Source organism: Bactrocera dorsalis, chromosome 1 (genome assembly GCF_023373825.1).
Source record: "Bactrocera dorsalis isolate Fly_Bdor chromosome 1, ASM2337382v1, whole genome shotgun sequence".
Lineage (NCBI taxonomy): Eukaryota > Metazoa > Arthropoda > Insecta > Diptera > Tephritidae > Bactrocera > Bactrocera dorsalis.
In genome coordinates this window covers 20,411,081-20,434,014 of record NC_064303.1, presented here as the reverse complement: position 1 = coordinate 20,434,014, position 22,934 = coordinate 20,411,081, and the positions used below count along the sequence as shown (strand labels likewise).

At 34.4% G+C, this 22,934-nt stretch overlaps 2 protein-coding genes and 1 long non-coding RNA gene across 11 annotated transcripts in view; 1 reads left to right on the top strand and 2 right to left on the bottom strand.

Moving 5' to 3' along the window:
- LOC125776582 (uncharacterized) overlaps nucleotides 1-22,934 on the bottom strand; it is a 187,825-nt gene that overhangs the window by 87,218 nt on the left and 77,673 nt on the right. The window lies entirely within an intron of this gene.
- The window catches only part of LOC105224081 (protein WBSCR14 homolog), a 33,512-nt gene continuing 11,346 nt past the window's right edge, over nucleotides 769-22,934 (bottom strand). For 5 of the 6 annotated variants that reach the window (XM_049449340.1, XM_049449349.1, XM_049449345.1 and 2 more), the window contains 13 exons: nucleotides 18,432-18,505; nucleotides 17,890-18,006; nucleotides 5,570-5,702; nucleotides 5,422-5,508; nucleotides 5,262-5,369; nucleotides 4,756-5,200; nucleotides 3,116-4,329; nucleotides 2,213-2,553; nucleotides 1,862-2,107; nucleotides 1,665-1,792; nucleotides 1,352-1,475; nucleotides 1,151-1,280; nucleotides 769-1,085 (listed from right to left, as the gene is read on the bottom strand). In XM_049449340.1, the coding sequence (XP_049305297.1) occupies nucleotides 952-1,085; nucleotides 1,151-1,280; nucleotides 1,352-1,475; nucleotides 1,665-1,792; nucleotides 1,862-2,107; nucleotides 2,213-2,553; nucleotides 3,116-4,329; nucleotides 4,756-5,200; nucleotides 5,262-5,369; nucleotides 5,422-5,508; nucleotides 5,570-5,702; nucleotides 17,890-18,006; nucleotides 18,432-18,505 (3,281 nt within the window). In that variant the 3' untranslated portion in view covers nucleotides 769-951. The remainder of the gene's footprint in view (nucleotides 1,086-1,150; nucleotides 1,281-1,351; nucleotides 1,476-1,664; nucleotides 1,793-1,861; nucleotides 2,108-2,212; nucleotides 2,554-3,115; nucleotides 4,330-4,755; nucleotides 5,201-5,261; nucleotides 5,370-5,421; nucleotides 5,509-5,569; nucleotides 5,703-17,889; nucleotides 18,007-18,431; nucleotides 18,506-22,934) is intronic. The other variant, XM_011202055.4, reaches the window with a different exon arrangement.
- Nucleotides 8,980-17,046, top strand: LOC115065986 (gustatory and pheromone receptor 39a). Of its 4 annotated transcripts, none has more exons than XR_007421825.1 (5): nucleotides 11,762-11,901; nucleotides 13,940-14,002; nucleotides 14,263-14,352; nucleotides 14,420-14,571; nucleotides 16,324-17,046. XR_007421825.1 is itself a non-coding variant. In XM_049449421.1 (4 exons), the coding sequence occupies exons 1-4, from the start codon at nucleotides 9,079-9,081 to the stop codon at nucleotides 16,268-16,270; spliced, it is 1,173 nt and encodes a 390-aa protein (XP_049305378.1). In that variant the 5' UTR covers nucleotides 8,980-9,078; the 3' UTR covers nucleotides 16,271-17,046. The 4 variants fall into 4 exon arrangements, 2 of the variants coding, with proteins under 2 accessions (XP_049305378.1, XP_049305379.1); XR_007421826.1 differs by lacking the exon at nucleotides 11,762-11,901 and adding an exon at nucleotides 12,095-12,233; XM_049449421.1 differs by lacking the exons at nucleotides 11,762-11,901; nucleotides 14,420-14,571 and adding an exon at nucleotides 8,980-9,999 and having other exon boundaries at nucleotides 16,172-17,046.

Here is a 22,934-nt window from a genome sequence, read left to right as displayed (position 1 = left end):
ACGAGGTTATGGAAACTCCCTCTGGTGGCAGTTTCGAGATGTAGAAGTTAAACAGTAGCGGGTAGAGGATACTACCCTGCACAACCCCCCGTTTAACACTTCTCAGTTTAGATGTTTCACCTCGAAATAGGACGGATGATTGTGAACCGTTCATGTAGTTCATGGTCCACCAATTCCCACGATAGCCGGTTCTACTTACCGGAATTGAACCGTATTTTATCCGGCCAAGGGCTGTTATTTTGGCGATCTAACTCCGTTTGGATCGGTAAGTGTTGTTGAAAATCCCGTTATTTACGTTATAATAAAGATGGTGATGAGGGTCTCACATATTATTATTATTATTATTTTGCGTTTTCTGTTCATTTTACCATAAGATACCATACAAGGTTGATCCTCTTTAAATACTCGGAAGTAAGATATTTCCTTTCTCCAAACAACTGCTATTTATTCGACAGAATTAGAGCTCTATAACATATTGCTGCCATAGAATCTGAATGATCGGAACTAACTTCATTTATGGAAAACTTTGGAACAGTTTATTGCTCACGGCAACACGAAAATATCCGAAGAAATGTTTCAGATCGGATCACTATAGTATGTAGCTACCATACAAACTGACCGATCAAAATAAATCTATGAAAACTTTTGTATATGTGAATTATTAAAGCTTCAGTGTGGCCGAATTTAAATTTCTTTTTTTCTTTTTTTAATGAATTATTTGCAACTCTGTCTTTTGGATTCTATTGAAGGGATAAATACTTCTATAGATTTTGCTTACATTAAAATTGTTTTTCATACTTTATTAACGTATAACAGTAACTATTTTTAAAGTTTATAGGCACGATTTTTTAAGAATAAAAAATATTTGTACAAATTTTTGAAAATATTAGCAACAAAAATCGAAAAATTTTACATTACTATGCTTAACAATCGTCTAATATTTAGTATATTTTAAGTTCCATGCAAATTGGGATGGTGCCCAGAGCTGTTATAGACAGCTTTTGCGACTTCGTCTTTCAAAGTTGACGGAGGGTCTGACAAAATATCGGTTTTCATTGACAAGTACTTTAACTTGTTAGAAACAGCTGTTGAAAAAAAAAACACATATATTAATTTAGTTATTTAAATAAATTTTAATAACACTACAAACCTGGCCGCAAGTCAATCAGTGAACAATGTTGGTCGACCCATAAAAACGCTGTGCGTCGTAATTCCTCCAAACTAGCACTAGACACTGACGCTGTGTATGAGGTTAGCAGAGGTTCTAATATAAGTCCCAACTGCAAAAAAATATTAGAATACAATAGTCAAAGCATTTACACGTCTTTTATATCACTTATTAGAAACTTACAATCCAAAATTTCCAGTCTTGCATTGTACGATGGCGCACATACTGATCATACAACTGCCGAACATGTTCTGTGCCCTGACGTGTTACAGGCGCGCCATTAGCTGGTAGGATTGAGTGCAAATGCCTGTGGCGAAAATTAAATTTTTGTTTTAATAGGATCTTGTGATCATGTGAAAACTGATATGTAACTTAATATAATCTATATAAATCAAAATCTCAACATCGGAATTACAAAATGTAACCCTGGCTATATGTAAACCAAAAAAACAAAAACTTACTAAAATTGGTATAATCTGTTTTGGTGATAACTTACGTTAGAGAGTTATTGAGAATGTCTCTCTCCTTAAGCAAAGCTTCCATATGATCCTTCAATTGATTGCGTTCCGAACGCAAATGTTTAATGTGATCCGCACCTTTTTGCAGCATAGCCGCTTTACTCAACTGCAAAGATGAAAGTAACTAGTGTTAAAACATTTTCATACAATGATATTTTGAACCGATATCACCCACCTTGGCATTGGGATTTTGTTGTAGTTGCGGTATAAGCGAATGCAATAAATCGAAGCCATTTTTAATGTTATACCGTCGTTTTTGTTCGGCATGTATATGACCGGCGCGTCTTTGATTATCGCGTGGAAATTTCAAACTATGTGTTGGTGAAAGCGGTGAATCTTGATCGTGAAAGGATTCTGGTGATAAGCTCAAGGTATTAGTGCACATAGCTGCTTGACTGGCTGTCGGCGGGTAACTTAACATCTAATTGATGGAAATTAGGAATTGTATATATGTATTTATAATATTATAATATATATATATTTTCCGGCTGCTTATGTAAATTAATTTTATTTTATTAAGTTTTACCTTACTGCAAGGTGGACTATGCAACATTTGTGGTGCCGCCGGTGTTGGCAGTGAAGTACATTTTTTTGGTGACTTCTGCAGTTGTTCTTGATGCATTTGCATGCTGTGACGAGTGTATGATGAATCCGCTGATGTACCAGACGCATTAGTGGAAGTTGCAAAGTAATTGGCGCTGGTTGATGTGTTGCCGATATTTTGTGATTTATTTGTATTTACAGTTATGGTCGAAGACGCTGGTGGTGGTACCACCACTGCTGGCATCGATATCGCAGGCATCGGTACATTTATGCTTGATATGGCACTTGAGGAAGAACTTTGTTTCTTAAGCAAGGAGCGTGAGCCTAGATAATATATGATATAAATTTTATTTCTATAATATTAAAGTAAAACACAAAAATAATGTTTATTTATCATTGGTGTTAATTATATGAAAATAACTTTCTGAAGCTTTTCAGTTAGCTTACTGTTGTTACTATAGCTTGACTCATACAAATTTTACATTTGGGTATTACTTTTTAAATTCAATTCGCATTCGGACAAAACATTTAATAAAGCTGGAATGCAAATTTTTAATTTTCTCGGAAACCTGTCAGACTTTCCCCTGAGATTTAACCCCTTTGAAGCAAAACAAAAAAAAACAAGAAAAGATAGTAATTTTGTCACTCCGAAGCTATAATACCCTTCATAGGTGCATTTTTTTCGCCTACAAGGGTATAAAATGTTATTTATCTTGATTTGGATTAGTAAGTTGAATAGCAGTTATAGCTTTTAGATCTAAGCGATTTCTGCTGAGAGAGTATCGTTAATTTGGAATAATCCACATTAATAATATAATATATTCGTAGATATTTTGACAAGTTTTTCATACAAAGACCTAACGTTGATCGTTCAGTTTGTACTTACTCGTTGTCAAAAGTTGAGCTAAGGTACTATTATTTAACATCGGATCGCTGATAGCTGATTGCAACTGCGGTGAGACCATCAGATTACTATTAGTTGCACTACTGGTCTTATTGGCGCCGCTGGGTGCAACTAGCGAATGCTGATGTATTGAATTGCTACGAGAGCGTGGCTTATTATTTTTCGCTTGATATTTGGGCACAACGAAGTTATCGTGACTTGAGCGTGACTCCAATTTTTGCAGTGTCACATTCAAAGGTAGACTATTCGAACGAATCATTTCACGTGGCATCATATTTACAGACGATTGTTGTTGTTGTTGTTGCTGCTGCTGTTGTTGTTGACTAAGCTGCTGCATTTGATGCTGCTGTTGCGTTGTTAAGAGATGCTGAGAGCACTGCTGTGGTTGTTGTTGGTGCTGATGACTAGATGAAGGCGATAATTGGCATTGTGCTTGTACTTGTAATTGTAAGGGGCTGGGCAACGAAGTCACCTGACAACCTAAATTCGGTGGCAACGACTGTTGGTGTAGTTGTTGTGCATTCGTGGTTTGATCGTGCATATAGGGAGAATTCGCATTGAGGCGCACATTAATGTAACCGCCAGTGGATGCGGATTTCTTAAAGTTGCTCACACTGGGATAAGGTTTATAAGCGTTTGAGTTGTTGTTACCACTTAGATTAGTGTTGATGCCATAAACATCATTTGAAGCACTTAAATTATACATGGATAGCATATCGGTGGATGGTGGTTCCGTTTTCACCGTCTGCAACAGCACTGATGTGTTTCCTGTATGTGGTGAGTTGTTAGCATTGATTTGTGTGGCGTTGGGCATACAATTTGTGGTCGTCTGTATTATTGCATAACCTTTGGGCTTTTGATTTACCATAGAAACATTAAGCAGATTATTATTGACATTAAGACCACTATTAGCTGATGCTGATGATATATCTACACTTCCATAGCCACCGTAAACTGCACCACTGCCACCGTCGACAGTGCCGGTGGGATATTGTGTGACCGCTGATTGCATTTGTTGCTGCTGCTGTTGTTGTTGTTGATGGTAGGTCATACTATGATGTTGCAGTGCTGTGCAAGATAAGGTAGGCTGTAAATGTTGATTTTGTTGGCTTTTCTGGTGTTCTGCCAACATTTGGTGATACATTGAGGTTTGGTGTAATGTGGGTTGAGCTTTATCATAGTTATGGGGTTCCCGCCTGCAGTATTGTTAAGTACATCGAAATACATTTAATAAAATTGGAATTTATAGTTCAGTGTACATAATTTTTAGAAGAAAAAAAAACAACAAAATCATAATGGGATGAAACACATTGCTAAAGAAAGATAAAATTACAAGAAAAGGGTGGGTAGTGGTTGAATTTTTAGGTGTTAAAAACGTTTCAAATATATTTCAACAAATCTTCTATTTACAACTTTTCATTATCTCAAAATTTATGTTAGAAATTAAAATAGCCAATTTTTTGGATTTTCTAAGTATTATTGTATATTATATCACCCAAAAGATATTTTCCTTTCATTTTTGTTATTTTATCTTCCTTTTCCAATGAATACCAACCCAATGTGATATTTTTTTTACTTTTTATCACTTGCAAAGGCCTGGCCTATTATAAAATTTTTTTTACCTAAATATTCTTTGTGAGTTTTTGGAAATTCGCCCTTTCATCACACTTTTGCTTGGAAATTCATTCCCTGTGGATCGGTTGTTTGAAACACCTTCACTTGTTGCCGGAAAATGCTTGGAGTGAATTCGCATAGATGACGAAGCTGATGTTGCAGAGGCGGGGGAACCTAGCCCATCATTAACCGATACGGTTCCCGTCTGATCATCGGTCATAATGGCGTCCACAGAATTAATTGTCTGTGCTTGATTTGATCCTGAGGTGTTCATTAATTGACTATTACTATTTTCACGAGATAATGGTGTTGGATAACGTTGAACCATTGACGATTGAAATTGTATCGAATCAAGTGGCGCATTTAAGTCTAACATATTGGCATCATCGTTCACAGGTAGTGTATTCGAATTGTTACCACCAACCATACTATTTGACTCTAGCTGATCAGAACCTACGAAGGCAATGTTTGACTGAATTATACTATAATATATATGGACTTATTAAATAAATACCCATGATTGCTGAGAGGTTATATTCTACATTTTTAAGCATTTCATCAGTGCCTTCCTCAGGCACTGGCGGGAGCCGATTCGGCTGCAACAGCTCTGAGAAGAATAAAGCTTAGTGATAAATAGATATTAATAATTATGTATGTGTAGTGCATATGCTTACCATCAATCGTCAGATCGATATCGTCAATGTTCGGCTGAAGAGAGCCAAGGCCAGGTTGTATAAAATCAGCGATTCCCGCACCACGTGCTAAAAAGTGTAATGAATATTAGCAAACAAACACATTTATTTTAATAACTACGAAACTTGCCTATTTCACGAGGATCTGGAAATGGAAATGGTCCATTAATTGAAGAGAACAGTGTGTCATTTGTCCAATCATCGGGTATCATTAACATGCGATCGTTCAATGGAGACCATTCCAAAAAATCGAATTCACTTTTCTACGTATACAAAAACATAAATAACGGTTTAATGAAGTATCAATAAATGAAATTAAGAGAATTTTTATTGAAATACTTAGACTAAAAAGAATAAATCTTGTTATACGTACATATCAGATAACAACTTGCCATTGACTTACTTTTGCTCAAAAATAGAAATCTGAGCAGACAAAAAAAGTAAGGAAAGCTCTTTTTAGTAGATTGGCAGAGAATGGAGTTTAATTAATTTCATAAAATACATCATATTTGTACTTTTTATACAGGGTGTATTAAATTTGGTTCGATGTTTTTAGCACTCAGAAAGATACGTTGGAGAACCCACCCTAAAAAATATTTTTAGGCAAGAAAAAACGGTTGCGCCGATGCTATAATATCCTTCACATAAACAAAAGATTTCACACAAGAACTTGATTTTGATCGATCAGTTTTTATTACAGTTATATGCTATAGTTGTACGATCTAAACTATTTGTTCGTATATTGTATTGTTATGTTAGACATTAATCCATGCCAAATTTCATGAAGAATTTTTGCTAAATAAAAAAGTTTTCCATACAAGGAATGAGCAGCTATATGCTAAAGTGGTCCAATATAGGCGGTTCCGACAAATTAGTAGCTTTTTGGTGAGAAAAGGACGAGTGAAAAAAAATCGATATCTCAAAAACTGAGTGACTCGTTCACTTATACGATCAGATAAACGGCTATGCCTAAATCGACTAAGCTGTTCAAGCTGCTCATTTATATAATTTTTGAATCTAGCGCCACCTGGCGGCGCCATTTATATATCGACTGGTGCGTTAGAATCTGCTATCTTTATCGATTGTCTAGTGAGAATTTCATGACATTTCATCGATTAGAAGTGAAGTTATTGCGTTTTAAGTGTCAGTATGTTTGTGTTATCGGTGCGAAAATGAGCTTCGAACAAAGAGCCAACATTAAATTTTGTTTTAAAATTGGTAAAACTTTTACCGAAACATTTCAATTGATGAAACAAGTTTATGGCGATGATTGCCTATCCCGTAGCAGAGTGCACGAGTGGTTTCAACGTTTTCAAAGTGGTCGTGAGGACATAAATGACGATCAACATGTGGGCCAATCAAAATCCGTGATCACCGAAAATTCCATCGAAACTGTGCGTGAATTCATCAAAAATCAGCCGAAATCATCATTGAAATTCATGGAAATGGAATTGAACATCTCCAAAACATCGATTTATCGCATTTTGACCGAACATTTGGGCTTACGAAAGGTGTATGCACGGTTTGTTCCGCACAAATTGACTGACGACCAAAAATTGCTCAGAATCCAACATTCGAAGGACGATTATTTGACCAAAAATCACATTTTAACCATTAACCACTCCCCGTATTCACCTGATATGGCACCGTGCGACTTCTTCCTTTTCGGAAAAATGCATTTGCCCATGAAAGGAAAGCGTTATGCAGACAGCCATACCGGCCAACGAGCTAAAACGCTTGTTCGACATCCTTTTGGACCGTACAAAAAGCTGTGTTGAAGCAGAAGAAGACTATTTTGAATAAAATAAATTGATCAAGCCGAAAAAAGCATTTGTTCTGTTTTTTTTTAAGTCCTGTTAACTTTGGAACGCACATTGTATTTCAATCGACAGTCAGCCTATTGGATTACACATTATGAACCAGTCCTCAACCGTGGAAAGACGAAAAAGATGCCTGTCAGGGTTATACCGTCAGTCTTTTGGGATGCACGTAGTATAATATGCACCGACCGATTACTGAGCCAGTTTATGAACAATGCACTGCGTATTTGGTTGAAGTTCTATTCCCAATATTTAGCTGTATTATTTGAGGAAAGATCAGTTTGAAATTCTGCGCATATACTTCATTGTTTCCGTTTAAATATTTTCACTGCTCTGTGCAATGCTTCGAAAAGATTTCTGTATATCTCAAATTTTAATAGACCTTTTCGTCAACACTGCAGTAATTTCGCAGTTTTTTTTTAGATGTCGCGGTTGGTTTGTAATGAATGTATTTGCGTCCTTCGCCCAAAATCTGGCAAGGTAGCCGCAATGCCTGGACGAATACTTTTTTTTATTGTGATATTAAAAATATCTGATATATCTTAAAAAACTGCTTTGTTCAGTAGCAACAATCAGTATAACCCAAATACTAAGTATGCATGCATACGAAAATTAGTGTTCTCCCGTATTAGCTCTGTCTTGTAATTTTTTTTACTTATTTGTCTTTTTTTTTTGAAGTAATAAAATTTTCAAATGATTCTTACATGAATTTTGAAGACGTGCTAATAATTAGAAATATAATTTTGGTATTTCTGAATTGTATTGACCTTTAGCCTATGTCCGTCCCCTGGTTCTAAGCTACCTCCCCAACAATTTTCAGCAAAATCGGTTCAGTCGTTCTTGAGTTATAAATAATGTGACTAACACGACTTTCTTTTATATATAATATACTGATATATTAGAGGGTCTTCCACGTTTCTTTCAGGTTATAATGATCAGTGTGACGAGTTCAATTGATTTAGCCATGTGTAAATGCTTCGAAATGTTTTCATTCGAGAACGTGACTTGATTAATAAATTACGGACTTCGTTTATTTTTATTCTGTTGTGCCATCACATGTCCGCATATTTAATCCTTCACGCAACAAAAAAAAGTTGGAACTGAGCTGCTAAATATCAGGACAATTTTAAGCTTGTCAATTGAACAATATTAAGGTAGTAGTCTGGTAACATGGGTTCAAAAAATCGAAAATTTTTTTTGCTTAATTTGAAAGTACAATGTCTTGAGAATATATTGTGAATATTTCGGGAGTTATAACGAGTTTCCTAGAGCGCCACAGAGTCCTCTTTCTCGGAGTTGTTGAACTTTAAACGTGTTTTTCTCAAAACGCTGTTTTTCTGGTCGGCCCGGGTCCTAACTTTTTTTCTACTGAACCGATTGATTTCAAATTTTAACAGGCTTTTTTACACACTTACAGTTATCGACGGTACTAACGGTTTTTTCACCCCTAACTTTTTATTTTACAACCCTTCCTTGTTAAAATAAAAGTACTTTTTTTTCAAAGTCCGCCATTTTGTTATTTACAAATATGCAATAAAATACTTTCACCCATAGCCACCCCAATGTCCATTCGTCATAGCGTCGATATTCACAAATACTGTATATTTGTTGTAAATATTTTTGTATTACATTGTATTACTAAAAAGCCTATTATTATCCCTAAATCAACAACAATAAGTGCGTAAGTAGGTAGTTGACAGTAATTACGTAACGTTGGTGAGTCCATAAATATGAAAAACATTTCTATACGCGCACTTCAAATCGAGTGGTCGAATAAATTCTTCCTTACGTGCGTAAACACATATGTATACCGTTAGTTATGGCGGTTTTGAATATTGTGCGAGTTCTTCGTTTCTACACTATGTTGCTGCATCGTTTGGGCATAATGCCAATTGGCTATTGCCAGAAGGAAAATAAATATGTGTTGCAGACTGGATGGAAGTTTCAATTGATGCATTGGAGCTTACAATCCATATATACGCTATCGCTGGCAATTTTGATAACAAGAAGAGAGTCGTTCTTCAGTACGAAAAATAACTATATCGAAGACAACTACTGGAACGTATTGGTTTCCGGTGCAATGTTAGTGCAATTCTTGATAAATGTGTGGATTTTAACACTTCAACGCATTCATTTGCAGATTATAAACTATTGCACACATTTAACGGAACAATTATCCGGTATTGCAAAACGAAAAGTTGGCCTTTACCAGCTAGTTATGTTGGTGGCCGTTATGGGAGCCAGTGCGCTTAATACTTTCTTCTTATGGAATAGATTTTCGGTGCCGAGTACATTCACAGAAACGTGCCTGCATATTCCTTGGCTAATATTTCAAATATACTGCTTTATACTGTCGTTTATATTATCAAATTATATTTGCATCGTTCAAATCATAACTGGACACTTGATTACCCTTAACACTTTTATTGCGATGATCACGTACCAACGACGTTTGCGCATTACCGATATATATTTGGATAATATTCAGAATTGTTTAGAAATCTATGATAACATACTATTTATCTGCACTGAATATATAAGTAAAAGTTACGGCGTTATTTTTGTGCTCATCACGTTTATTTCGACGCTCGATATAACCTTCATTGTGTATGGGATGTCTACAGGCCTCACGGAGGGATATTTAGAAAAAATGTATTCTGTAGCTCAATCGATATCTTTCGCATTGCCATCGGTCATATTTCTGTGGATGATGCTTCTGGGCAGTAACATACCGGGTCAGGTAAGTTAGTGAACGGTAAAGAAACAATGCATTTAATTTTATTTACAAATATTTGCCACCAACAAATTTATACATCGAATTTTAGGAATGCGAATTAGAATTACTAAGGGATAATACAGTTTTCTATGGAATGCGAATTATATCGGTATTCTGCTTGAGACGATTGTCTCATGTCTCTAATTGTCACAATCATAATTTAGTGACTCTGTTAGTCAGGAGTCTCATTTTGGTATTTTGGCAGATACAGTATACTACGAGTACTATACAAGTGTACAATACAGTCTTCTATTAACACTAAAAAACTATATGGTATTTTAGAAGCGTAGAAATATGAGGAAAGCTGGATAATTTTACGAAACTTAGCAGCCATCCATCAGTAAAGTTCTGCTTAAAAAAGAGGTTCTTTACCGAAAGAAGGTGTTTTGGTTAAGTTAACCAGAACTTAACTGACAGATGGCTGCTAGTCATTGAGAAAACGGCCCTTACTGTTTAAACAGAATTGCGGACGTATGGCAACCACGACTGTGTACTATAAAGTCCAACATTTTGGATCAATTTTGCATCATAACCAGACAAAATGTAGTGTAACAGATTTAAGTCACATGACCTAGGTGACCATTTGACAGACTCATTTCCTGATATTATTAGGCGTCAAAAAGCTCGTTTTCGTGTTCTGTATTGATGGATTTATTGCCATTTATTGATTTGTTTTTTAAAAGGCGTGGATCAATGATTCATCTTGCCATCACTACTTGACAGATAGAGAGTAAAAAAATAACAACTTCTTCTTTTAATCAACACAACATAGCAAAATAATCGAGTTTGACGAGAGTTGTCATCAATATTCTTCCGTTTTTTTGAATAAAAATATGACTTTATTATTCGAACCGTCTCATTCATAGCGTAATTTCTGTAATTTATCGGTCATATTAAAAGTTGAAATTCAGGAAAACAATACTTGTTCATTGAATAAGCTGGGGATGAAGCCATTGGTTGGCATTAACGGCATATTTCCTATCTGAAAACATTATTTTTTTCAAAACTTGATTATATTGTAAACAAAAATAACGGAGGTAACGTTACTTTAGAGTCAATAATTTGTCAAAGATTGACTTAAATATCCGGAAACTTGGACAATATTATAACTAAAGATATTATAACCTAACTGTAAGACAGATTTTTTGTTTGTGGAACCATCTTGCGATTAGACCAAATACTTTTCAGCCCACGTAGTACACTTAGATTCAATTTAATGGAACAATAAGTGCAACTATAACAATAACAATGGAAATTTCGTAACTTTCGGCTCAGCGAAACCTTCGACGTCCGTACTTATTTGAGGCTATTAATATTGAGTGCCACCCGTGATATGGCCACAACAGATCCAAGTTGTGTAAACACATATATTTGATTATTAATATTTGATGAAATAGAATTGTAAGCGTCAATTAACTAATTAACCACTTACAGCATATGTATGTATACATTTGGTTTGGTGAGTTGTAAGTTTAGTAAGGTTTAGAATGGCGACATTTAAGTATTGGCAAATTTACTTGCCACTTATGCGTTTGGTTGGCATTTGCCCGGCCAGTTTTTCGCCGGAAAATAAGAAATTTGTCTCAACCGCACGCGATCTAATTATCGCGCTGAGCATAACCACGCTAACAATGATTATGATGGAGTGTTGTCTTCTGATTAGCATACATTTAGCATTCAGTGGTGATTTAAATATGTTTGATGATTTCAAAACGGCGAACACACTCTTCCTCGTACAAATTATTACAGCTACAGTTCTACAACTCTTTCAGAGTATTTACATTTTTGTGTCAAGAAATACTGGAATTAAAATGTTAAATGTGATTTATAGACACGTCTGCGTTTATAGTGAACAATTTGTAGCAGGTGATTTTCACATAGATCGCTGTGTTCGGTGGACCTTAATTTTTCATATAGTAATTTTTGTGGTATTCGAGTTTAATCTACTTTATTCTATTTGGATGCCTAATCTGCCACTTTGGCTGATTCTTTGCCTTTCATTTGTTTTGACAATTCGTCCAACGTATTGTTTCATAATGATATCCACGTATATTTATATCGTCCATGTGTTGTGTCATATCTTGGCTGTCTACAATAAAAGACTGCAGGCGATCGAAATTCATTTAATAAAATCGAAAATCGCGGTGCGTTTAAAATTATATGAACTTTTGATATTGCGTGCTGAGTTGATTTCACTGGTATGTAAACACATGCGTCAAGTGTATGGTGTGCCTATGCTGTTGGAAACTTGTTATGTTCTCTCCGTATTACCTTCATTCCCAGCATTTGTGCTGAAAATGATAAGTTGGAACATTTCGTTCAACATTGTATTTCTGAAATATTGTTGCACAGCTCTGATTTGGGTGCTGCCACCGCTGTTGATCCTAATACAAGCCATGGCGGCAAACACAATCAATGCTGAGGTAAAATTTTGAAAAAAATCAGCGACAATTATGAGGAAATGATCAAAAAAATCAAGTCCTATTTTTTTATGTATTTGTGCAGTCCTCAAGAAACGAAAATTTGTTATTACTACTTGTACATCATAACGTTGCCATATATCATAATAAAATTTTATAGAAACTAGATATATTTGTGAATTCAAGTTTGTAAGTTCAATTCGAATTTATCGACCTAATGACACGCATCTATATTTCTAACCGAGAAATCAACAGAACTGGTTCTTGTAAGCAAATAAAGGTTAACCGTAAAATGTAAATTAATAATAATGAACGAAACTAAAATGTCTTGTATGCCATTAAAGTGGAAAATATGATAGAATCGTTGATAGAAAGTGTTCAGTATTTCGAAAAATATTTCGGCCCTTTGTTCCAACCAAGGAGTTAAAGAAAATACTATAAATTTCGAAAAACCAAGGCGTGGTAAATTTATGGAATAAAGTATATATTAAAATACAGGCCTATAATAGTTCAATTAATAAGAATATAAAAGATAGCTTATAAGATAATATTATACGGAGGAATCTTAGTAGCTTTTCTTGTGATTAAAAATATTCATGCAGTTGTTTGGCGATCCCAAAATGTATATATAGATTAGTATATTGTATGTTGAGGAAAGTATTGACCAACCAGTCTTTTCAAAGCCTATTATTCAAATTCCAAATCTTCTACCAGGATCGATAGGAGGATATTATATTATATATTAGAGATTTTAAAAATTAAATTATACATTTAAAGATTTTTTTAGGTTTCATGCTCATATAAAATATTAAGACTTTAGAGAAAAAAGTACTGTGATATAAGGTTGTCAAATATCTCGCTTACGCTTTTTTGCTCTTTATTCAATGATATATGAAAAGTGTTACAGTGATCGGATTTAGTTCAAATATGCCCGTCTCGTTCGATAATCTGTTTCCACCTAGACGAAAACTTCATTATACCCCCCTCGTAGAAGCGTCCCTCCTTATTTGCGAAGAACTCGGACAGCCACTATTCACAAGTCTCTTATGAGTTTAACTTTACACCAAAGAGGGCGTTCACCATGAGCAGGAACAAGTGTTAATCACTTGGCGCTATGTCCGTGATAGAGGTGGATGCGTTAAAACCTCCTATCCGAGCTTCCGTAGCTTTTGACGAGTCATCAACGAAGTGTGTGGTCTGGCGTTGTCCTGGTGGAACACTACGCCCTTCCTGTTGGCCAATTCTGGATGCTTCTGGTCGATCGCCTGCTTCAAGCGGTTCAGTTGTTCGCAGTAGATGGTAGAATTAAGGTTATGTTAAGACCTTTCATAGATGTATAGTATTAACAGATACGAGCTCTGTAGCGCTTTATACGTAGCTGTGAAATTCAAAAGACAAGGCGGAAGGGAGAGATATTTGACAACCTAATATAAATATTATATAATGGCCTAGCAATTTGATAAAAATTATATATCTATTTTTAGGCGAACAAGACCGTCAAAATTCTTGCAAAAATTCCGCACACTGGAACTGGATTGGACAAAATGGTGATTAAAATGTATAAATTATTATGATTATGGTGCAAAATTCAATAGAGCAATGATTCTTTTTATGAAAAACGTAAAACTTAAACTTAATATGTAGTAAAAAAAATTTAGTTTAGTTTTAAAAACAACTATCACGAGACAATACTATTTATTATATGTATGTACTATTATCTAACGCGGTATACAAATATTTTTAAACTTTCTGTAATATGAACATTACTAATCATAAAAATTATTTCAAAAATACTTTTTTACATTAGGTGGATAAATTTTTGATGAAAAATATACGTAAGAAACCGATATTGACGGCTTATGGATTTTTTCAACTGGACCGCAGCGCTTTGTTCAAGGTTTGGTCTTCATTTTAAATTGGTTACGTTTTGTGTATTAATCTTAATGCTATTTCTAATCCTACAGCTTTTTACTGCGATTATTACCTATATTATGATTTTAGTGCAATTTACAGATATTGAAAACTCCTTAAAAACTAAAGAAATTCAAACAAATATAAACTAAAACAAAGTGAAAAGATATTATTTTTATTACATGATGTAGGTTGGTTAGGTTAGGTTAACCTGGAAAGCTAATAAGTCATGCATAGACAAGTTTTGGTCCTTTGCGATACCGGATGAAGTTCAGTTCCTAAGTTCCTAAGAAGTAGTTTTCCTTTAGGATGCCTTCGCTTGACGCGAATTTTAAAAAACTCTTCGGCCTTACTAACGGGTGATTTTTTTGAGGTTAGGATTTTCATGCATTAGTATTTGACAGATCACGTGGGATTTCAGACATGGTGTCAAAGAGAAAGATGCTCAGTATGCTTTGACATTTCATCATGAATAGACTTACTAACGAGCAACGCTTGCAAATCATTGAATTTTATTACCAAAATCAGTGTTCGGTTCGAAATGTGTTATCGACAAATTTTGTTCAGCGATGAGGCTCATTTCTGGTTGAATGGCTACGTAAATAAGCAAAATTGCCGCATTTGGGGTGAAGAGCAACCAGAAGCCGTTCAAGAACTGCCCATGCATCCCGAAAAATGCACTGTTTGGTGTGGTTTGTACGCTGGTGGAATCATTGGACCGTATTTTTTCAAAGATGCTGTTGGACGCAACGTTACGGTGAATGGCGATCGCTATCGTTCGATGCTAACAAACTTTTTGTTGCCAAAAATGGAAGAACTGAACTTGGTTGACATGTGGTTTCAACAAGATGGCGCTACATGCCACACAGCTCGCGATTCTATGGCCATTTTGAGGGAAAACTTCGGACAACAATTCATCTCAAGAAATGGACCCGTAAGTTGGCCACCAAGATCATGCGATTTAACGCCTTTAGACTATTTTTTGTGGGGCTACGTCAAGTCTAAAGTCTACAGAAATAAGCCAGCAACTATTCCAGCTTTGGAAGACAACATTTCCGAAGAAATTCGGGCTATTCCGGCCGAAATGCTCGAAAAAGTTGCCCAAAATTGGACTTTCCGAATGGACCACCTAAGACGCAGCCGCGGTCAACATTTAAATGAAATTATCTTCAAAAGTAAATGTCATGAACCAATCTAACGTTTCAAATAAAGAACCGATGAGATTTTGCAAATTTTATGCGTTTTTTTTTTTTAAAAAGTTATCAAGCTCTTAAAAAATCACCCTTTATAATGGCCTAGCAATTTTGATAAAATTATATATCTATTTTTAGGCGAACAAGACCGTCAAAATTCTTGCAAAAATTCCGCACACTGGAACTGGATTGGACAAAATGGTGATTAAAATGTATAAATTATTATGATTATGGTGCAAAATTCAATAGAGCAATGATTCTTTTTATGAAAAACGTAAAACTTAAGCATAATATGTAGTAAAAAAATTTCGTTTGGTTTTAAAAACAACTATCACGAGACAATACTATTTATTATATGTACTATTATCTAACACGGTATATAAATATTTTTAAATGTCCTGTAGTATGAACATTACTAATCATAAAAATTATTTCAAAAATACTTTTTTACATTAGGTGGATAAATTTTTGATGAAAAATGTACGTAAGAAACCGATATTGACGGCTTATGGGTTTTTTCAACTGGACCGCAGCGCTTTGTTCAAGGTTTGGGCTTCATTTAAAATTGGTTATATTTTGTGCATTAATCGTATGCTATTTCTAATCCTACAGCTTTTTACTGCGATTATTACCTATATTATGATTTTAGTGCAATTTACAGATATTGAAAACTCCTTAAAAGCTAAAGAAGTTCAAACAAATATAAACTAAAACAAAGTGAAAAGATATTATTTTTATTACATGATGTAGGTTGGTTAGGTTAGATTAAACTGGGAGGCTAATAAGGCACGCATAGACCAGTTATAGTCCTTTGCGATACCAGATGGAGTTCAGTTCCTAGGTACCAGAGAAGTAGTCATCCTTTAGGATGCCTGCGCTTGACGTGAATTTTAACAGACTCTGCGGCCTTACTATTTATACATCCTCCAGTGTATCATACCGATGCCCAGATGCTGCATTGTTTCCCTGATGCCCTGCTATAAACATTTCCTGCAGTCCACAAGAAAGTGACCAGTTAGTATTTCGATCATTTTCCTACAGTCTTTTCTATGGAGTGCCAATAGGAATTAAGGTGTACTTCCGATCTACCGTTTGCACATGACATTTGCAGTCTAGCACACAGGTAGCTCGCTCCAACGTGTTTTGATTTCATTTCGAGGTCGTCATATAGACAATGCATGGGTTTACCAATGTTTATAACGTTTTCAGATGTTAGCCGCACAGCATTCTTGGCAATCTCGTCCACTATTTCATTGTCCACGATGCCCTTGTGGCCTGACACGCAGCAGAATTAAAGTTGCTTACTTCTGGCAACACTTTCTGCTACTGCCCTGCTTCTCAAGACACTTCTGACCGATATGCGGTACGAGGTTACTGCCTTGTTTGCTGCTTGGCTCTCTACGTAGATGTTGACTCTGGAATTGTCAGCAGGTGCATTAGAGGCCAGCTCCGCTGCTTTCGCAATAGCAGAGACCTTAGCTTGAAAAATACTGAACAGGTCCGGCAACTTATAAGGTTGCCTTATGCCTCACTCTGGACAGTATATTCCCGCACCTTGAATCTTCTTTCCCAGCTGAAAAGTGGAGTCATGTAGTCGGTGTTTGCCCAATCGCCATTACCCACCGAGCTATGCCCGAAGGTTCTATATGCAAATTCTACTGCGGCCAGTTGTCTTTCCGCCGATTTTACTGCGCAGCTTTCAGCGAAGTGGTTTAGAGTTGGCAGGTTTAGTCCAGTTCAAGAGCCACAGTTGGAGTTAATCTTAAAGCTCCCATTAAAAAAAAACTAAAAATCAAAAGAACGGACACAGTTAAATCGACTCAGCTCGTCACGCTGATCACTTGCAAGTTCCCTACGTTTCTTTCTGGGCATTATAAACTTCTTGGCAAACTTAATATACTCTGCTTAGGGTATAAATGTATTATCTATCCCAAATCATAACAACCTTTTTAAAAATAGGTACTCAAAGATAAATGAAAAATTTATTAAAAAGAGAACTGAAGCTCTACTTTTTTTTTTATCAAAATAACATTATTTATCAGAGTGTTGATACCGTATAAATAATTTGTATTATGGGTAATTCCACTGAACGACATTAGCAGTTGCGTTATCTGTTTAACTTTGCTATCCGATTAAAAAAATAAAATAAAATAAGTCCTGTTTACTTTGGAACGCACCTTGTACAAGTATGAAATATGTACAAGCACCGAAATAAAGGTGATTCGCTATGACATCAATATCATAATAAACTTTTCATAGCGTATCACTCAATAATCAATACTACTATTCATAATACTATCTTCAAGTATCATAAGTAAATCACTACTTACCGTATCATAAGTGAGGCTACCAGCAGTTTTAGATTTCGAATTTTTCCGCCATTTCCTGTATTCAGCTTTGATAACGGTGGTTTGACGTTTCCAATATTTCCCTTCTAAAACAACCGCCTGCAATAAGAAAATATTAATTTTTTTAATACAATTTAGTAAAAATTGTCACTAGAACTATTATGAATATAATATGAGCAATCAATAAAAAAATAAAGTTTTAATATAATTCAAAGATCGTATATTAAAAAACACGTGACCTTGGCATTTTCGGGTGCGTATAGCACTGCTTCTTATCTGAGTTTCATTTTGGTCCGCATTCGTTTCGACAGCGGCGACGCAATCCAAAAAGAAATTTACTTCATTTTTAATACAGAAAATTGAAATGATTGATATGGATTTATGATAGACAATAAACCGAATGACAGATCGATGGTTTCACGAACGTGCTTTTTTATGTATTAACATAAAGCATGCTTATGAATGTATGTATTTATATGTACTTACATATATATAATATATAAAAATTAATTTTAAGCACTTGCCTGCGGGTTGCTATGGATGTCAACGTCCAATGGTGATGCAAACTGGCAAACGGGTGTCCTACGCTTCAGTATGACTACAAAGAGATAACAAATGTGGTATATGGAGTTAAATCGCAAACGTCTAAGCCAGCAATAATCTCACAAAGTATTGCGATTGCAATGGATATGATTAGAAACGATTTTTATATAATGTATAAGTGTATCTACTTCAGACTACTAAATTGTATATTTATATTAGACTCTTTTCGTACAAAGTAGATATACATATGTATATAATGCGCGTACTTCAAGAGACACGATACCTCACATAAAACTACAGTTATGAGCGTATTTAATAGCTTTTTAAGTTAAGAGATATTTAGGTAATATTTTCGCTGTAATAAATATAGAAATACGAATAAAAATATATAGATCATTTGTTCTAGAAAAAGTCGTTATTTAAGGATAGTCGATACCACACATAAAGTACACTTTGATTTGATTTGCAATGCGTTTCCTGAACCACACGAGGATTTGACACAATCCAATAGCTACAATTTAGTTTGTTGACGAAACAATTCAGTTAGCAATGGATGGGACTCATCTGAGTAGATGATGTTTAGATGAAATTGTGCATTTTTTGGAGAACGTGATTTCCCTTTAATAATCTTGGACGAATTCCAAGCGTTGTGCCAAAGTGAAATGTGATGTTATGAAATGGGAAACACTGACAAAGTTTAAGACAAATCCAAAAATAAATATGGCTTTGACAGCTCTCGGCGGCCATTCACGTTCCCTCTAGTGGTAGAAGGTGTACATAGATAACATAGATATGGATACATACGAGTAGATAAAAATGAAGTGTCTCGCTTTGTCTGGGGTGAACTCTTAAACTACTACACCGATTTTCGTAAAATTTAGCACACTGTGCACAATTTGACCCAACTTGAAAGATAGCCTAGTTTATATCTCAATTATGTTAAATGTCAAAACCTTAATAAATAAGTAAAAATATATTTGTGAACAAAAAACATGTGTTCAAATTCAAAAAAATGTTACAACAAGTTATATTATTATTATTTTGAGGAAAATTCCAAATGGAAAACTCATTATGTATTTTGCCCATTAGAACATATTTGTGTTAACCTTTTCCAAAATTAATTTGATTAAATTCCAAGTAGTTTATTGTAATGGTATATAGTATACCATAGTCTCAACAACGGCTGGGCAGATCTACTAATATACACTCTAGGCCACGCAAACCTTACCACTATACTTTCTTAAATTTTTTTTCCGGATTTTTCGTTTCTTCGGGATTTTCTTCAACTATTTTTTTTTTTGTTTAGTAAGCATAAGTAAACTAAATTATATTATCTAATTATAATAATAGTTTTTAATTTATTTACGTTTATGTGCTTATACAAAAACGGCCGATGTTATTGTTTTAAAAGTGATACTCCTACTAAACTTCGTTTTTCAATTAAAAAAAAATATTAATTTCAAATATAGTGTAAATGAAAATAAATTAAAAAAATAAAAAACATATTTTTTTCGTCGCATGTCAGTCTCACATTTCGAGCTCATTTTGTAAAGCTCCTATCTTTCAATTGATTTATCTATAGTTGAATGTGTTTTGTTCTTAATTTTTAGTATGCTTGCTTAATAACATGTCATTAACTTATTTAAAAAAAAAAAAAATCTATACGGCAAAAATACCGCTATAAAATGCAGTCAAATATGCACAATACTTGAAAAATTTGAGTGGTAAGGTTTGCGTGGCCACAAGTGTATATGGAGTATAGGGGAGTCAAAATCTGCCTACCAATATAAAAGAAAAGACAAAATTATTGTATATAAATACAATATAAATATTTAATTTTTAATTTCAAACTTGAATATTAAATAAAAAATAGAAAATTATATTTTTAATCCAAGATGTAGGGATTAAGTATGGAAAATTTTATTTCTTAGAAATTTAGCAGGAATTGTGATTTTTAATAGCCTAACCTTGGGTAATTTTAATCAAGATTCTTACATATTAAAAGTCATTTATTGGCAGTTCTTGCAAACATTTGACTTTGCCGAAGTCTGATTATACTACTTTTTTAATGATATATTTTAATTTGATCGAAATATAAGTTCATCAGTGAGTATTAACCATTAAAAAATTAATAAACTTTCCAGGGTTGGGGCTTCAATATTTCCCATAGAGCATAGTTCTAGAACAAACACAACCTAGGTATGTATTGATAACTATCTCATCTTTATATTCTCATTTGATTTCATAGCCATCTTTTACAACTTTTTGTCAGGAAAGTCATTTCACAAATTAAACTTATTGTCGTTCTTATTAATTAGGTAATTTAAATTTAGAAAATTAATTAAATCAAAGGACCAATAATAATAAATGTTTTAACTGCTTAAAAACATAGTTCAATTAATATATATAATATATAAAACGAGTTAGAAATGGTGCAAAAAGGAACTAAGTGAAAAAGTAGCATCCCAATAATACATTTATGCATATTTTCTACTCAGCACTGTACTTGTATATATAGTTGTACACAAACACACAGAGTATTAAATGCAAAACTTTAATTTACACAATGATTGCCTCTAAAATTCTATTCCTACTAAAAACAAATCGAGTTAAAAAATGTTATAGTGTTTCCACAAAGTTACTTTGCATTTACGTCAATTCAGTGCGCTGCAACGTATAATGAATAAGGCGTGTTTACTGGAAACCGAGTCATTTAAATAATTTTCTTAACTATAGAAACTCACAAAAAGTATATTACAACAACATAGTTATACATATAACAAAGTAGAGAATTCAATTTTGACTTAATAAACATTACTGTAACTAAGTCCAACTTGCTGATAAAATTGCTATTTATGGAATTGAAGTTTGTTTACTTCTTAGTTGTGTAATCTATAGTATACTATATATGCAAAACAATTTTGTATCGAAAGGAATCCTTTTTTCGACAAATGCAACCGGTCTTGAATTTCTTAACTATAAAATGTAGTTGTGAATCTGTAATTTTTTCGACTATTGAGAGCCACCATGAAAGATAATTTGTTTCGATTGAGAAAAAAAGTCTGGTTAGTTTTTGTCAAATTGGCTAAGAATAGCAATTGATAACAGCATAAAGAAATAATTAAGTTAAAACACGTGGAAAAAATAATAAAATGTTTTATATATTTTTTTTAGGTGAAGGCATTTGATTGTGCGGTTTGTGTATTTTAATGTGGCTTTAAATATTATATAACTGTAATATTTATGGTTATTTGACATTTTCCATTGCTGAGTTTATCTCGAAAATTAAACGAAAAGACTACTCGAGATTTAAATTCATTTTAGAGCTGATAAGATGATTCTTTGTTTTAATTACGAGTATAAATAATATACCTTGAACAGGGTGCCACGAAATAGTATCTATCTGAAATTTTGCACACAGCCTTTTATAACGAAAGAAGCAGTTGATTTATCGGAACCGCCGACATCAGACCACTACAAGTATGTCATATAGTGCCACACAATCTGACAGATCATAATCTTGCTCTGGTATGGACAATTTTTTATACAGGTTGGCGCACGAATCGTGCTGTAAAAATAACTGTAACCCGGTACCATGCTTTGCAGTCCGTCATTTTCGTCTAAAGGGTATTCAGACATGATTTTGGCGGCTCTTTCCCGAGTAGATGGACCATTATGAAGATGCCGAATCTGGAAGTGTCGCAAAAAAGACCGTACCATCGAGATCCGTATGTTCGTGTTCAAGAAAACATCGAGCTGTTGCATCGTCAATTCGGGCATATCGAAGAGTTTCGACTCGCAACTTATCGCCGCAACTTGCGAGCTAGCAGACGGTCATTACATCGGATAATTCATAATGACTTAAACCAGCTACGGCACAAAGTTCAAATAACAAGCCAGTTAAACCCTTTGGATATGCCTATTCGCTTTTAATTTTGCCAAAAATTATTGAAATGGTCGATGAAGACAACTTGAAAAATTGCCGGTTTATGTCTGATGACGCTCATTTTGAACTAAACGGGACTATAAACAAGCAAAATTGAAGTATATGAAGTGAATAAAATACAGAAATAATCCACTTAATCTACCTTCATCCAGAACGACTCACTGTGCTTTTTTGAAGAAAATAATGTCAATAAAGATGTTGAAAGAGTTTTTTTACCCATAACTGCGCCGAAGACGTATTCCTGTAAATAGCGTGAGGTTCCAGCCAGATGGAACAAATGCACACATAGCCAGACCGGTTATTGCGGAGCTCCAACGAATATTTGCAAACAAAATTAATATCTAGGAACTCCATTTTTCGCTGTCCCCCAAGGTCAACTGACCTGCCTGCATCAGCCTTTCTTATGGGGGTTTATCAAGCAAGAAGTGTACAAAAGAAAACCCAGAAATCTGAGCGAATTGAAGCAGTCCATTAAATCGATAATTGAGCAATCCCGACTTCAACTCTTCAGGCCTCAAGTAATAAGTTTTTAATATAA